Genomic DNA, 15,781 nt, shown 5'->3' on the forward strand with positions numbered 1-15,781 from the left:
GCAAGGTAAATTGAAGCTATATAATTGACTCTGTGGAGAATGAAATAAGTTACTGTGCCCATTTCCCTCAGAAAGCTTCTTTAGTTAAAATTGAAGTGCTGTACTTCTTTATTCTGAAGAAAAAAAAGATCAGAAGACTCCCACTGATGTATAGTTATAACAAGTGACTAAGACGTTTTATGCATTTATAGAGGAGAGAGTATAAAAGTATTCTTGCTTTTAGACCAACTAAACTGTTAGATAGTATTACCTTCAGTGCCTCTTCAGACTGGTTATTGGAAAGGTGCTACCTATATCTGTTAGCAATTGGTTCTACTATGTATCTCAGAGATTATATATAGTTCCTGGCATCTTGATACTGAAAAATGTCAACATACTTTGAAATAATTCATGTAAGAAATAGGATTATAAAGAGACTTGAGGAAATGGCTTGTGAGGTTTTTAAAGTAGGTACATATAGCTTTGCTAAATGGTGACTAGATAGGGAATTAGGCAGTAAATGAAAAAATACTAGATCCCTGGAATAAAGTAGAAAGGGTGTTGTATATGGTCACTGCTGGGAGTTTACTTGGTAGTGAGCTTGTGGTTGTATCACAGAATTCGACCTTGTAATTAAACTGTTGCTAGTAGTCCCAAGACATTGAAAGGATGACTGGGCATTGAGATTTGTTTCCTTTGAGATTGGCAATAGGAATGAAGCAAACAGGCAGGCTAACATGGTAGTAATAGTAGAGATGTTTTCCAGTATATGGACCATTTTATATGTAGTCAAATTTAATTTGACTCATTTGAGTTTTATGAATGTTACTTCCAATTTTAAAGCTTTATTAAAAAACGGTAATTGTTTTGATTCCTTTTCCAAATTAACTGATATTGATGTTGAGTCTGTGTATCTCTTCTGGTATTTTTTAATTAGTCTAATCAAAATCTAGTGTTAACAAAACAAAAAAAGAGTAAAAACTTTTTCTGCTTTAATATGAGCAAGACAAAAATATTTCATCAATTGTTTTTTTGTTATTTTTTATATGCCTATATTTGTTGGCTATTGTAGTATAATTTGGAACCGCACTAGGAATCTAAAAGTCTTTTCTAACTATTCTATTAATCATTATTATCAGGTTGTACCACCAAGTTGGATAGCTTTATTATTTTATGACTTTAAATTACATCTTATGCACAACTTGCTTTCTAATTCTGATTTGCAGACCTCAGAAGTATGAGAAGTAGGTCAGATGAGCTCTCATACACTTTTTGCATGTAGTCTAGATAAAAGCCTATTCAGAGTTCCTCTTCAAGTAAGTGGACCTTACTCATCAAGAGATTGATTCTTTTGTGTAAAAGTGCGATATTTTTCATTCCTTGTTTCAACATTATATTCCAATTGGTTTGAAAGTCAAAGTCTAAGCATGATTGACTTTTATGTCTAGCAGATCTAAAAGCAGATGCCTAGTTAATACTTTTCTATGCAGTCTCCATTACTTATTCCTTCCTCCAGTATGTTTAATCCAAATATTAAATGTACAAAAGATCAGACCGACATCTCTGCTAAAATTCCAGCTTATACCTTCAGCAGTTTTAAAGCTCTGTTCACATAGTTTTATTTGCGTGCTTTTCTTCAGCCTAGTTTTCTGTAAATGTAGGAATGTTCACTCAAACAAGTAAATTTCAAATTTTGGCTTTTTTTTGCCAAAAGCATGCTACCTTATTTTCCTGTCTTATATTTTGAATGCCACTGTAGTCCAGGAAAAAAGTTACTGGCTTTTAAGATATATAGGAACCAACTTAATTGAATCCTTCAGTGAATTAATACCTTTAAGTGTGGCCAGCAACAATGTGGAAAACTGTGGAAATAATGAAGAAACAAAGCGACAGCACTCTTGATTAGGCTAACCTCCTGACATACAAATTGCTGCAGTACGTACTGTCTTGAACTTGAATTTGGTCCTGTTGGGAAGCTTAGGTTATAGTATGCTCCTCGTGTAACTTAGCAGGGTCTTGTGCAGTAAGGATATAGTTCCACAATAAGCTAAGAATAATAAAGAAGGCTGCAGGAGGAAGAGTTAAGTAAAGACTGCTTTCCAGTCTGTCAGTCCGGATCTAATGGGAGGATTATGGGATCAAGTAGAGATGTTGATTATTCTTTTTTTTCTTTTGATATAACACATAAAAGAATGCTCTTGATGTTGTTACCATATTGAAGGAGGTAATGGTCTGGGAAAAGGAAGAAGAGGTATTAGACAGTCCTAAACCAGCTGGCATGTATTGAATGCAGAAAACAGGCTTGTGATGGATGAGTTATTGCCAGAGGACTCTTTTTTGAGTCTTACTTACATTTTGCTTGAAAAAAAATTCCAGAAATTTCTTAATGTTGTACAGATTTGTCTAAACTTTTCGAAATTTCAGGTAAGCATAGAGAGCAAAATTTCTGATGAACTTTTGAGTCTGGCTAGTTTACATCAAGTTAATTTGTATACTAATGCATGGGAACAGTCTAAGGGAGGAAAACAGATTGATGGTCTTGTTTCAAGAAAATGGAGAATGACTGTTCTTCATGTGGTTTGTGAGTGGCATTTCTTTGGCCAAAGTTTCAGGAATGGTTTGGACTTTTGTATTAAGGCAGAAAACTTGTTTCCGAGAGATAAACTTTTCCATGCAGCCATGATACGGTTAAGAAATACAAAATGAAAATTATGTGGTTATTTTAACAAGATTAATTTACTTCCAATTCATTAGAAATGGATTATAAATTACGCCCTTATGCATTTCCTTTACACTTTTTTTTTGTGGTAACTACCAGATAAGATTATTTTGGAATGCAGGCAGGATTTGCATAACAGTGTAGCATTCCCAGGTACAGTCAAAGTAGCTGGTAAGTATTGTTCTTTTAGGAAAAAAGAAAAATTGCAAAGTCTAAAAGAATGAAAATGTAAGTTTTAGAAAAGTCTTGAATTACTGCATTTATATGAAATATAAAATCAATATTAACACTGAGATGTGGTGTAGGGAAGAGAGCCTGTTCAAGGTCAAAGGAACTAATGATTTTGGCCGTCTGTTCAAGATTCAATGTGAAGTATGTAGAAGAGTTACTCTGGTCTGCTGTATAGTTTGTTGACTGGGACTTATCAGACTCCTTGCTCTGTTTCCGTTTTCACTGTAAAATGCTCCTTTGTGAAGCGATTTGAAGTCTTGTTAAAACTACTACGCAAAGGCCAGGTGATACTGTTGGGGCATGATTTTTCAGGAATTGCCAAGTACACAGCCTTGGAAATCAGGAACGCGAGACAGCTGAAGTAAAGCATACTGGATCACTGGCCATTTTTGCATTTTTTTCTTTTTATCTCTATTAAAAATAAATATTCATTTACCTATTTTGTGGAAATTCTGTGGGTTACTTTGTCAGTTTTTGTGAAGCTTCGAATGCACACATCACCATGTTAATTTATGACTACTCACTTAAAGGAGGATTTATTTTTGGATTTGGAGCCTTTTATGAATTTACGGAAATCAGTGCTTTCATGTAGATCCTGACTTTCTTCATTACTCTAACTCTAAGGATAAATGCACATTGAAAGATTTTATTCTCTTTCCGGCTTCTTAAAGAATTTTGCCCTCAAATTATAAAGTTCAGACTGCTAAGCCAATTGCCGTTTTTTTACCAGAAGTCTGTGTTTTTCCTGTCATCTGTTTAGACACACAAAGTAAATGACTTTTCAAAGTTTCTGGTTTTGTGTGTGTGGGTTTTTTTTAAGAAAAATATTTTTACTTTTACAATTTGGATATTGTTCATGATCATCCAATGGATTATTTTTGTTATTGTTTGTAATAGAAAATTAAATAAGAAGAGGTTCTCCAGAGATGTGGCTGTATTAAAAATTTGTTTTCATGGGATCACAAAGAATAGTTGAGGTTGGAAAGGACCTCTGGAGATCATCTTGACCAGCCTCCACTCAAAGCGGGGTCAACTACAGCAAGTTGCTCTAGATTTCTTCCACTTGGGTTTTGAATATCTCCAAGGATATTCAATTCCACAACGTCTCTGAGCAACCGGTTCCAGTCTTTGACCATCCTCACTGTAAAAAGAAGTGTTTTTTCTTATATTTAAATTGGATTTCTTGTAATCCATTTTGTGCCCATCACCTGTTTTCTGATCACTGGATAATACTGAGAAGAGTCTTGCTCCCTCTTTTTTACCCTCTCCCACCAGGCATTTAATTTGATTTGAATTATTTGGTTATTTAAAAAAAACACTTTCTCCGAAGATGCTGATGATATCAATAAGGTGATGAAATCAAGAGGAATTTTACTGCCTTAAATGGTCTTAATTCCTCCAGCAGGCTTTCCAAATTGTGACAGTTTACTTTGAGTTCTTCTCCTGTATTTGAGTTTTTCCTATTTCCATTTTGGCTAGTTGAAATGTGTGTGTCAGTCATTACTCTGTAAGAGAAATACTAAATAAAATTATTATTTTCTTCTTATCTTGAGAAATGTGATTTAACTGTTTTGTTCAAATCCTGGCTTTGGTCTTATGATTCCTGCCTTCTGTTCTCATCGTCTCTGCCCAATATGCACAAATATTTACAGATCATATAGCTTTTGTCATCTTTCTTTATCATTATGGTTCATCAAAAATTTCTACCAAAATAATTTTCTCAGGGGAAAAAAGCTGATTTGACAAAATGGAAACATCTGTTAGAAAGTTTTGGTTCCATTGAAAGTAACAGGAGCTATACTAGCTGTTTTGTTGGCTTACACCTGAACAGTTTCCAAGAAACCAACTGACATGATCTGTAGATGGGAATGTCATGAATGAGCAAGCTGCCTACCTGCTCAGTTTACAGCAAGAAATTTCTCATTTTTACTGGAATTCCCTACTGATCAGGAACTCTGAATTACAAGTTCAATATACAGTGTAGTTTTATATACTTCAATTTGCATATGGTAATATTTATATGAAATTTTTGTTGAAAAAACACAAGGTTTTTAAAAGTTTATGTAGCTTCTTAGATAACTTCATTAATGTGAAGTAGAATCACAGAATCATAGAATGCTTTGGATTGGAAGGGACCTTTAAAAGTCATCTAGTCCAACCCCCCTGCAAGAGCAGGGGCATCTTTAACTAGATCAGGTTGCTCAGAGCCCCATCCAACCTGACCTTGAATGTTTCCAGGGATGGGGCATTTACCACCTCTCTGGGCAACCTGTTCCAGTGCCTCACCACCCTCATTGTAAAAAATTTCTTTCTTAAATCCAGTCTAAATCTGCCCTCCCTTAGTTTAAAACTGTTGCTCCTTGTCCTGTCACAACAGGCCTTGCTAAAAAGTCTGGCCCCGTCTTTCCTGTAGGCCCCCTTTAAGTACTGGAAGGCTGCTATAAGGTCTCCCCGCAGCCTCCTCTTCTCCAGGCTGAACAACCCCAGCTCTCTCAGCCTGTCCTCGTAGGAGAGGTGCTCCAGCCCTCAGATCATTTTTGTGGCCCTCCTCTGGACCCGCTCTAACAGGTTCATGTCCTTCTTGTGCTGAGGGCTCCAGAGCTGGCCGCAGTGCTGCAGGTGAGGTCTCACCAGAGCAGAGCAGAGGGGCAGAATCCCCTCCCTCGACCTGCTGGCCACGCTGCTTTTGATGCAGCCCAGGGTACAGTTGGCCTTCTGGACTGTGAGTGCACATTTTTGGCTCATGTCCAGCTTTTTGTCCATCAGTACCCCCAAGTCCTTCTCTGCAGGGCTGCTCTCCATCACATCATCCCCCAGCCTGTATTGAAACCTAGGATTACCCCGACCCAGGTGTAGGACCCTACACTTGGCCTTGTTGAACCTCATGAGGTTCACACAGGCCCACTTCTCCAGCTTGTCCAGGTCCCTCTGGATGGCATCCCGTCCTTCTGGCATGTCGGCTGCACCACTCAGCTTGGTGTCATCTGCAAACTTGCTTAGGGTGCACTCAATCTCGCTGTCAATGTCATTGATGAAAATATTGAACAGCACTGGTCCCAGTATGGACCCCTGAGGGACACGACTCGTCACTGATCTCCATCTGGACATTGAGCCATTGACTGCTACCCTCTGGATGTGACCATCCAACCAATTCCTCATCCACCAGTCAACCCATCAAATCCATATCTCTCCAATTTATAGAGAAGGATGTTGTGGGGGACTGTGTCAAAGGCCTTACAGAAGTCCAGGTAGATGACATCCATTGCTTTTCCCTTGTCCACTGATGTGGTAACTCCCTTGTAGAAAGCCACTAGGTTGGTGAGGCAGGACTTGCCCTTGGTGAAGCCATGCTGGCTGTCTCGAATCACCTCCCTGTTCTCCATGTGCCTTAGCATAGCTTCTAGGAGGATCTGTTCCATGCTCTTCCCAGGCACAGAGGTGTGTCCGACAGGTTGGTAGTTCCCAAGGTCCTCCTTTCTACCCTTTTTAAAAATGGGTGCAATGTTTCCCTTTTTCCACTCACCAGGGACTTCACGACTTTTCAGATATCATGGAGAGTGGTTGGCAACTACATCAGCCAATTCCCTCAGGACTCTGGGATGCACCTCTTCAGGTTCCATAGACTTATATATGTTCAGGTTCCTCAGGTGGTCATGAACCTGATCTTCTCTTACAGTGGGAGGGGCTTTACCCCCCTGGTCCCCAACATGTTGTCCATTGACCTAGGAGGGATGAGGAGAGCAGTTACCAGAGAAGACTGAAGCAAAGAAGTTAAGTACCTCAGCCTTCTTCCTCATCTGTTGATACTAGGTCACCATTCTTGTTCACCAGTGGAGGTAAGCTTTCTTTAACTTTCCTTTTCTGGCTGACATACCTGTAGAAGCCCTTCTTGTTATTCCTTGCATCTCTTGCCGAGTTCAGCTCCAGCTGCGCCTTGGCCTTCCTGACCCCATCCCTACACAAGCGGGCAGTGTCCCCATACTCTTCCTGGGTTACCCGTCCCTGCTTCCACTGCCTGTGCAGCTCCCTCATGCTCTTTAGTTCGACCAGTGTGTCTCAACTCAGCCGTACCGGTCTCTTCCCTTCCTTGCCTGATTTCTTACATCTGGGGACTGAGAGCTCTTGCACTTTATGGAAGGCATCCTTAAAGATCTGCCAGCTCTGTTCTGCTCCCTTGTCCCTGAGGGAATTTTCCCAGGGGGTCCTTCTGACTAACTCCTTGAAGAGCTGGAAGTTTGCTTTCCTAAAATTTAGGGTCCTGACTATACTCCTTGCCTGTCCCATATCCCTCAGGACTGTGAACTCCACCAATGCATGATCACTGCAGCCTGGGCTGCCTCCAATCTTGATGTTGCTGATGAGCTCACTTGCATTGGTGACCATCAGGTCCAGTATCGCATCCCCTTGGGTAAGGGTGTCTATTACCTCATTAAGAAGTTATCCTCAATGCACTCCAGGAGTCTCCTGTATTGCCCACAGCTTGCTGTGCTACTTTTCCAGCAGATGTCAGGGTGGTTGAAGTCCCCCAGCAGGACAATAGCCTGTGAGCGTGATGCCTCCTGTAGCTGGAGGAAGAAGGCTTCATCAGTAGGCTCTCCTTGATCGGGCGGGCTGTAGTAGACACCAACCACAAGGTTCCCTTTGGTTGCCTCGGTCTCTGATTCTTACCCATAAGCTTTTGACCTGCTCATGGCTATTGTTCAGAGACAACTCTTCACACACTATCCATTTCTTGATACAGAGGGCAACACCTCCACCCCTCCTTCCCCGCCTGTCCCTTCTGAATAGCCTGTAGCCATCAATAGCCACACTCCAGTCATGGGATTCGTCCCACCAGGTTTCAGTAATGGCAATCAGGTCATAGCTTTCTAGCAGCATGATAGCTTCCAACTCCTCCTGTTTGTTGCCCATGCTGCCTGCATTGGTGTAGAGACACTTCATCTGGGCTGTTGGCCGTGTCACCTTCCTAGTGGAACACACCTTGTTTTCCTTAAGGTTTTCCACGGAAGTAATATATCTAAAATCACCAAGAGTAATTTATTGAGTAAATACTCACCTTCACTATCTGCCACTGTGATTAAAACTGTTGCTTTTGACATGTGGTATCAAAACTTTAAAATATGAGTGTGTTGGAGGCCTTGTATCTTCTTGGTGCTTATCTGTCTTTTGTTTTGTTACCTGTTCCTTGGACAGTCTGCCTCTTGGACTTGTCCCTCCTCCAGTCTGAGGAGTACAACTCTTAACATCTTCCATCTGGGCCAGATTCTTGACACTTTTTGCTCACTAATTTCACAAGGACTCTCAGTTTTATACTTTTTTTTTTGTTGCTGTTGTTTTCATCTTATTCCCTTTGTGGTATGCTATCTTATTAGAACAAATATCTTGTATGCTTTATTCATTTAAAGGTCAGCAGTTTTTGTGTACTAGCACTCTTGAAGCTCTATATCTTGTGTATTTTGTCTGTCAGAAAGCCTCACCTTTAGCATGTACCTTGATTTATACTTAGTTTATAAGTAAGTTATAAAAGTAGTATAAGCTTATAAGGGGATTCCTTCTTTTCTTTCACAATCTTTAGGCTGCTTAGGACCATTTGCACTTCTATCCTTCCTACAGTCTCTTCCTGATTAGGCTTTCCAGATAAATGTCCACCTTTATGTGCCTAGGATGTTGTTTTTTTGTCCTGTATAACTATGCATGTAACTTTTTTTTTAATTTTGTATTTCTTCTATTGACTTTGGTCTGTGAGCCATTCTTTCTCCATGTTCAGCTGATCATCACTAACTTTTAAAGTGTTTTCCAGCAGCATTAGGAGCTTCTTAATCTCAGAAATAGCCCTGAGCGAAGCTTAGTTAAATCTGTTTTTGTGGTTGATAAAGCAGTTGTCATGACCTTCTTGTCTTTTTCTCTGTGAATAGTCTTGTGTACAGGATCTGCTGTGTCATTTATAAAGATTGCTCCTCACGGAACTGTTCTTTTATCTGAACTTTGAATCATTTAAGCAGAACTGTGAGGAGGACTTTCTTATTGTCAGCTGTCTGAGTAATCGTTTTGAAGCTCATGCAGCTCTCTAGGTCACCTTTTTTTGTGTCGCGTCTTTCCTCAGTGTCAGAAATCCTTTTTTCTTCCCCGCCCCCCCCCCCACTGTTATACAGCACCTCCACATCCCGAATTAGCTCCCTCTTTCTGCTGTAGTATGTTACCTGCATTTAAAAATAAATAAATAAATAAATTAGTCCTCTATGTTAGCGATGCTGATTTGCCTTTTGAGATCAATGTGTCAGTGTAATGAATGAGCCATATACAATCCTTTTAAGGAGAGTATTTGTACAAGCCGTTCCTTTGGATCAGTGCACAGACTCCTTACAGCTTTTGTGGATCTTCACCAAGCTCTTTGAAATGTTGTTTTATCTCATAGGAAAAGAATGGGTTCAGATATATATATCTCTAATCCTACTACAAATTCCTATTGAAGGATGTGAACATCTTTTGTTCAAACACCACCAGTCCAAACTAATCAGTAAAACAGAGTATCACTGCATAGGAGCAACTTTAAATTCCAAATCAAGAAATGTTTACCTGCTTCAAATGAAAATAGAGTTTAAAATCTTGCATAAATTTCAAGTGTACTCTTGAAGACCGGTCAGACAGTTTGGTCAGTCATTTACTGACTAATCTCTCTGAATGATGAGGAAGTTTTTCGTGTGGTCCTGGACTCCGTTGTTTATCATCAACTGTAGGTATATAGACAGCATTATAACCCACTCAAGCCTTTGTTTTGCTGGACTAAATAGACTGTAATTCTACTAATCATCTATATTTTACATGCCTGTCAGTTTGAGTTCAACTTTCTTGATGTGTATGATGATAATAGCATGCAGTTTACATTTCGATTTAGATCCCATCAGCTCCTTGTACAATAAGTCTGAAATTTCCACATGGTTGATCCAAACTTCTTATATGAGGTAGTTTCTGTATATTCTGGTGTCTTTTTCTGAGGCTTAGTATTCCATGCCAAACAAAACTTTGCCAGATGTGCTAAGCCTTCAGCTTCCTTTTTATTTTATTTTTTTTTTTTAAACCAGGTAAGACTGAATTTAGGGTGAACCCTAGAATATTATATTGCAGTATGCAGAAGGCAACTGCCAAGTGTACAAACACCATGCCGATGGGATGCAGAGTGGATGTGGTTCTGGTATGTCCTAGCAAAGACTAAGTATCATTCTCAGAACCAGAGGCAGTTTTTTCTATCAGGATAAACTACCCTTGAGCCAGTCTGTGAAACCAACAAGCTGCAATTTGTTCTGTGACTTTGTATGCCTTGGTTTGCTACTCTAAATGAAGTTAGAGATTTAGTAGGATTTCCTTTCAGTCAATATTTAAGTAAATAATTCATAACTTATCAAAACAGATGGTATTGCTGTTTGAGGTATGTGGTTCATGAAGACTGGAAAATCTGTTTTGCGTCCCTTTAAAAGAACTCAAAGTACCCCCTATGGAATTTGGTTTTAGCAAATATGCCCAGGAGGATGCTATACACGCATTGTCCCTATTCTTTGGGCTCTGATGACTGTGAAGTTTTTCAGGACCTAAATTACTTTGCTATTAAGAGAGAATATGCTCTCTTGTGCACGTGCTGAATGAAATAACCATAGACTGAGTGCGTGGAAAATCACGTTTTAGTTCTGTGAACTGTTGCTTAAGAAAACAATATAATATCCTTTCTGTTTAGTTTTTTCTAGTAGAATGCTGCAGTATGAATTAGAAGAGCCATGTAATTAAAGTTTTTCTGCTTGAAGTAATCCAGCTGAGATTCATTTTGGTGTCATTTTCATGGTGGGGTTTATTTTTCAGAGAAATAGTCTCCTTATCATCATTGTTGGTTTAGTTTAAATATCATTGTCTGGGATTAGCGTCTGATATTGAGCTGGTTAATGTAGTATTAGTTAAATGTGAAGATTTAAATCAGATCATTCAGTTATGAAATATTACACAGCACAGAAGTGTGCAGTTCAGATGTTATCTTTCTGTAATCCATTATTTGCTTTATCTTCTCTCCCTTCTAATTTTTACAGGAAGACATCTACATGTATGGAGGCAAAATTGAAACAAATAATGGCAATGTTACTGATGAGCTGTGGATTTTCAACATACACAGTCAAACGTGGAGTACCAGAACTCCTGCAGTACTTGTACATGGCCAACAATATGCTGTGGAAGGTCATTCAGCACACATAGTAGAGCTGGACAGCAGAGATGTGGTTATGATTATAATTTTTGGATATTCTGCCATATATGGTTACACAAGCATTGTGCAAGAATACTACATCAGTAAGTAATTTTCAAATAATTTTTGTCACGTACTGATAAAAAAAAAATCCTGATTTTTTTTTTTTAAAGTACAGTCCTGTTTTCAGAATGAAAAATATGTATTTTGCAAAATAAATAAAACCTCATCTTTTTTCCTTCAAATTATGTAGATCAGATTTCTTTTTAAGCAGTAGCATTTCATACATGTTTGGAGTATAATGGCTTTGACTATGTGTTATTGTGTACATAGCCATGGTGCTGTAAAGGGGGCAAAGGTTGAAACCAGAGATTCCACGCAGTGGTTATTGCTGTGTTGAAACTTACTTTCTTTACCACAGACTTACTGTTTTTCCCACAGAGCAGATAGTGTAAAAAAGAATAAGTAGAGCAAAAAAAGAAAGGGCAAAACAGAATACAATGAACAGTGCCTACTACAATAATTTAGTTATTTTGAAGGTTCTTTAATGTTACTGTTAACATTTTCATTCTGATTTTTGAAATGTAATAACTTAGTTCATCATTGTATACAGAGTTCTCTCTAAAGTGTATACATGTTGCTACTAGAGGAAATAAGAGAAAATTAACATTAATTTTTGTAAATAACCTGCCATGTTTGTCTGGGATTTCCCTTGTGAACTGGCAAGCTTTTCTTAGGGGTGATTTTAAATGCTAGAATTAAATAAACCAAGATAGTTTTGCATCTTATACATGGTACATCTCAGATATTATTTCAATAGAATAAACATTAAAATCTACACCTTCTGATAAATTTTTTTAGCAATATTTATATGCCCACTAATTCAAATTATAATATTCTCTTACTTTTTTGGATTCCTTGTTTTCTGTAGAATTGGTCTGAGTCCCTCAGTTATTTTAGGCAATCACAGAATGCATAATACAAAATTTCAAACTAATATTTGTATGTTAAGGCAAAATAAATTGTTCCGTTTTACTTTTTTTGCATGTATGCATATGTATATAAATACTGTTTAAGCAGATTTATGGGGTGGGGAAATCCCTTCAAAACTTATAGGGTTCTTATGCTTCCTGATAGTAGTGTTGAAATTTTATAACAATGTTGAACAAGGATAAAAGAGAATGGGAATAAGAGGAAGAGCACCATGATGTGCTTTATCCACACCGAAAAAATTGATTGAGCTTCATAAAACTACTATAAAAGTCTGGTCTTAGAATGATGTTTCACAATATTGTAAGATTTGTTAAATATTAAAGGTCAGGTTTTTTGAAAAACTTAATTTCATAATTTTTTTTTTTAACTTACAAGATAATTTTTTTTTTCTTGAAGATAAAGGTATGTTGTTTTAGTTTTTTGCATGCTCATTCACTCTAATGTCTATTGGAACTTTGAATTACTTGCTTCTTCACATACTGCTTATTTAGTCTGGAGTAGAAGTACCAGTATTATTCTCACCTATTATTGTGGTTAGTTTAATTATGAAGAGAGAAATGAAAAAGACGAGGAGTACACGATTCACTTTGTAGTGTAAAATTTTCTGTCTGGCAGATTTTATTGCTGGCCTTATGGTTGAAATCTACAACTTGATCCCATTTTAAATTTTTTTTAATGTTAAAGCTATGTTTGTGGAGGATTAATAAAACAGACTATAATTAAGCATATATAAAACAAACAAACAAAGAAAAAAACCCCCAAACCTTTCATACCACGGTGATGAGCTTTGAGTAGGAGAAAGCACTTATTTCTCTGGAAGTTATTATGGGTCTGAATTATTCTCAAGTTTTTATGTCTCCTTTCTGAGATGATAATTTTATCACATACGAGTGGAAAATTTAGTTTGTTAGAGAGAGTATGCTTCACTTGCATCAAATATAAAGTAAACTTGTAACAATATAGGGTGTTACTGTGGAAACCCATTGATTTCAGTGAGTCTGTTCACATGTTGAAAGATCACTGATGCATGCAGTGCTTTGCAGAACATGGTCTAAATGCTGTAACTGAACCACTTTTGCTGCGGATAATTCTCATGTTTCATTTTACCTCATTGCATCTCCCTCCTTCCCCTCCCTCCTCAGTTAAATGAATTTTGTGGCAAACTTTCCTGAATTCTGTGTCAGCTGTAGCATGTATCTACAGTTTTGCAGCTGTAGGATCATTTTTAACCATGAAATTCCAGATGGCGGTTTGAACTAAGAATGACTAGGTTATTTTGGGACTTTAGCAGCTCAGAATCCAAACTTAAAAGACATAGGAAGTGGTAGAAGTGTAGCTGTGAACCCACCTGAATAGGAAAGAAAATTTGTTATAAAAAAGGACTTCTGACATTATGGAAAGAAAAATTAGAGTCCCATTTTCTCTCTCTCTGCTTGCTTTTAAAACATACATTGACTTAACATTTCAAATTGTACTGCTTTATTCTTTCTAAATGTTATCAGCCATGGCTTTTAGTTCTAATGAAGGCTATTTTTCAAGCATTTACCAGTTGCCTACTGAAAGAGAGAGGCATAGAAAGAGACAACTTACCCTTGGTTCCTATGAATTGAAATGCCTAGTGATCCAGTCCTGTTAATTAACTTTGATTAACCTGATATGTGGAATTCTGGTGCTACAGCCTTCTTTAGTTACTGTGACCCTGATTTCCATGGGGTCTGGGTCAAGAAACATCTAAAGAAGTTTAAATTATTTGTGGATTCCCTAGCTTTTCACATGGGTACGTAGTTCTTACTAACAAAACACGTGAATCAAATGCGTGCGTGGTCTGAAAATTTCTCTGACATTGTCTGATTAGTGAAGAAAGTAACTTCTATCGAAGTCAACTATGTTCTGGAAAAAAACGGACATGGTTTGCAGGCAGATTTTCACCATGCAAAAGCACAGGAATTCATTTCTACTCCAAAGGTATGGTGGTGGTTGCAGGAACAAAAGAGCTTCCTGTTGTCCTTTCTTGCTATACCTAGACTTATGACTTTTGAGGAACCAATAAATCCTGGTATGGGGATTATGTGAATGATTTTACTAACTTGAACCATAAAGCTTTTCTGGGTTGCTCCCAAGGGAAATTTATTTCCCTTTAGGTTAGCAATACCTCATAAACCTTCTAAGAATCTCAATGTGAGTCTCAAGGTGAATATAATAATGGTGTTTTGTTTTAGCTGAGGCTTGTAAAAGCTCCTTATATATTAAGAAACTTCTGAATAAGCTTCTGTGATTTTATTTTATTTTTTTAGAAGACAGAGGTTTGTTTGAATTAGCAGCATATCACATTGTGGTTTAGGCTGAATTTTTTTGTGACTTTAGAAGTAGGTTATAGGTTGCTTTTGATTAAAAATGTTTCTTTGAAATAGTGTTAAAAGAAATGGCCCTATGATGTAACATGTTTCCTCTTTTTTGTAAGTTAGCATAAGCTTTGTGGTTGCTTGAAAAATGTTACAGTTTATCACTGCAATAAAATGAAGATGGCACACTAAGGTGCTTCTTGGACATTTTGTTCTTTTTATCTAATCTGTTCAAAGGTTGTATGGTGGTAAGGACAGATCAGGCCAATGTATCTACCTTTCCTTGGATTTTTTTAGTGGATTTATTACTGCATATTAAAATAAAAATTGTTGTCAAACGCCTTTTTAGAAACAACTTCATCTCAAAATGCTATTTTAATTATTCTATTTTGAATGATAAAATGATTATTGCTCAGATTTGCAGTTTTTCTTGATTTGGCCATCCTGATCAGTTTCATACAAAGAAATGAACTGAAAAAAAGCAAGAATAAAGTTTTGTCTCTTATTTCACTTGCTTTGCATTCTTTGATGATGGAATGGTGTTATATCTTTGGATGTGGTTAACTTCCTGTGAGCAAAAGGCTGGAATTTATCACCTTGGCCATCAAAATCATTGCTTTTTAAATGTAAACACCATATTTTATAATTCCTTTCAAAAATACATGAGGATTAATCTTAAACAGTTTGGGTTTTGTTCACAGTGTCACTGGAAAATTGGTTATAATTTTAGTGACTAGGCATCTTCTAATTCATAGCCTACCTTTATCAATGGCCAGTTTATATTCACTTTTTTTCTGGGTGATACATTGGTTAATGTAAGCAGCTCATCTCCCTATCTCCCTTCCTGGAATTCTCTTTGAATTATATTTATAGATACCAATCCTCCCTTTTGCAAGACTAATTAAGGCAACCTTATGTATTCTGCTCTCATTCTAATAGTTCATCTCTGTACCTTTTCCACAAGGAGCTCTCTTGAACATGGATGATTAGAAAAGCCTGTAGGATATTCTAGGTGAGATTTCACCAGTGCCTGGCTAAATAACCTTAATGCTACTTTATTGGGAACACCTCACTTGGTATGTAGTAAAATGCCATTTGTACTGCATCCATGAGAAAGTAATTAATGGCTCATAGACTTTCTCTGAGGAAGCAGTGCTCCTACTTATTCATTCAGTCATTATCAACTGATGAGCTTCCATTGTATAGAATTTCATGTTGCTAATCCCAGTGCACAATATCTTTAAGATACTGTTGAGTTTTGATCCATTTTTTCCAGTAGCCAGGATCATCTAG

The 15,781-nt window shown here is 37.4% G+C and overlaps 1 protein-coding gene across 1 annotated transcript in view; it reads left to right on the forward strand.

Moving 5' to 3' along the window:
• The window catches only part of ATRNL1 (attractin like 1), a 536,524-nt gene that overhangs the window by 68,773 nt on the left and 451,970 nt on the right, over positions 1–15,781 (forward strand). Inside the window, exon 8 of the mRNA XM_072870268.1 lies at positions 11,002–11,257. Coding sequence (XP_072726369.1) covers positions 11,002–11,257 — 256 coding nt within the window. The remainder of the gene's footprint in view (positions 1–11,001; positions 11,258–15,781) is intronic.

This window comes from Ciconia boyciana, chromosome 8 (assembly GCF_034638445.1).
Source record: "Ciconia boyciana chromosome 8, ASM3463844v1, whole genome shotgun sequence".
NCBI lineage: Eukaryota > Metazoa > Chordata > Aves > Ciconiiformes > Ciconiidae > Ciconia > Ciconia boyciana.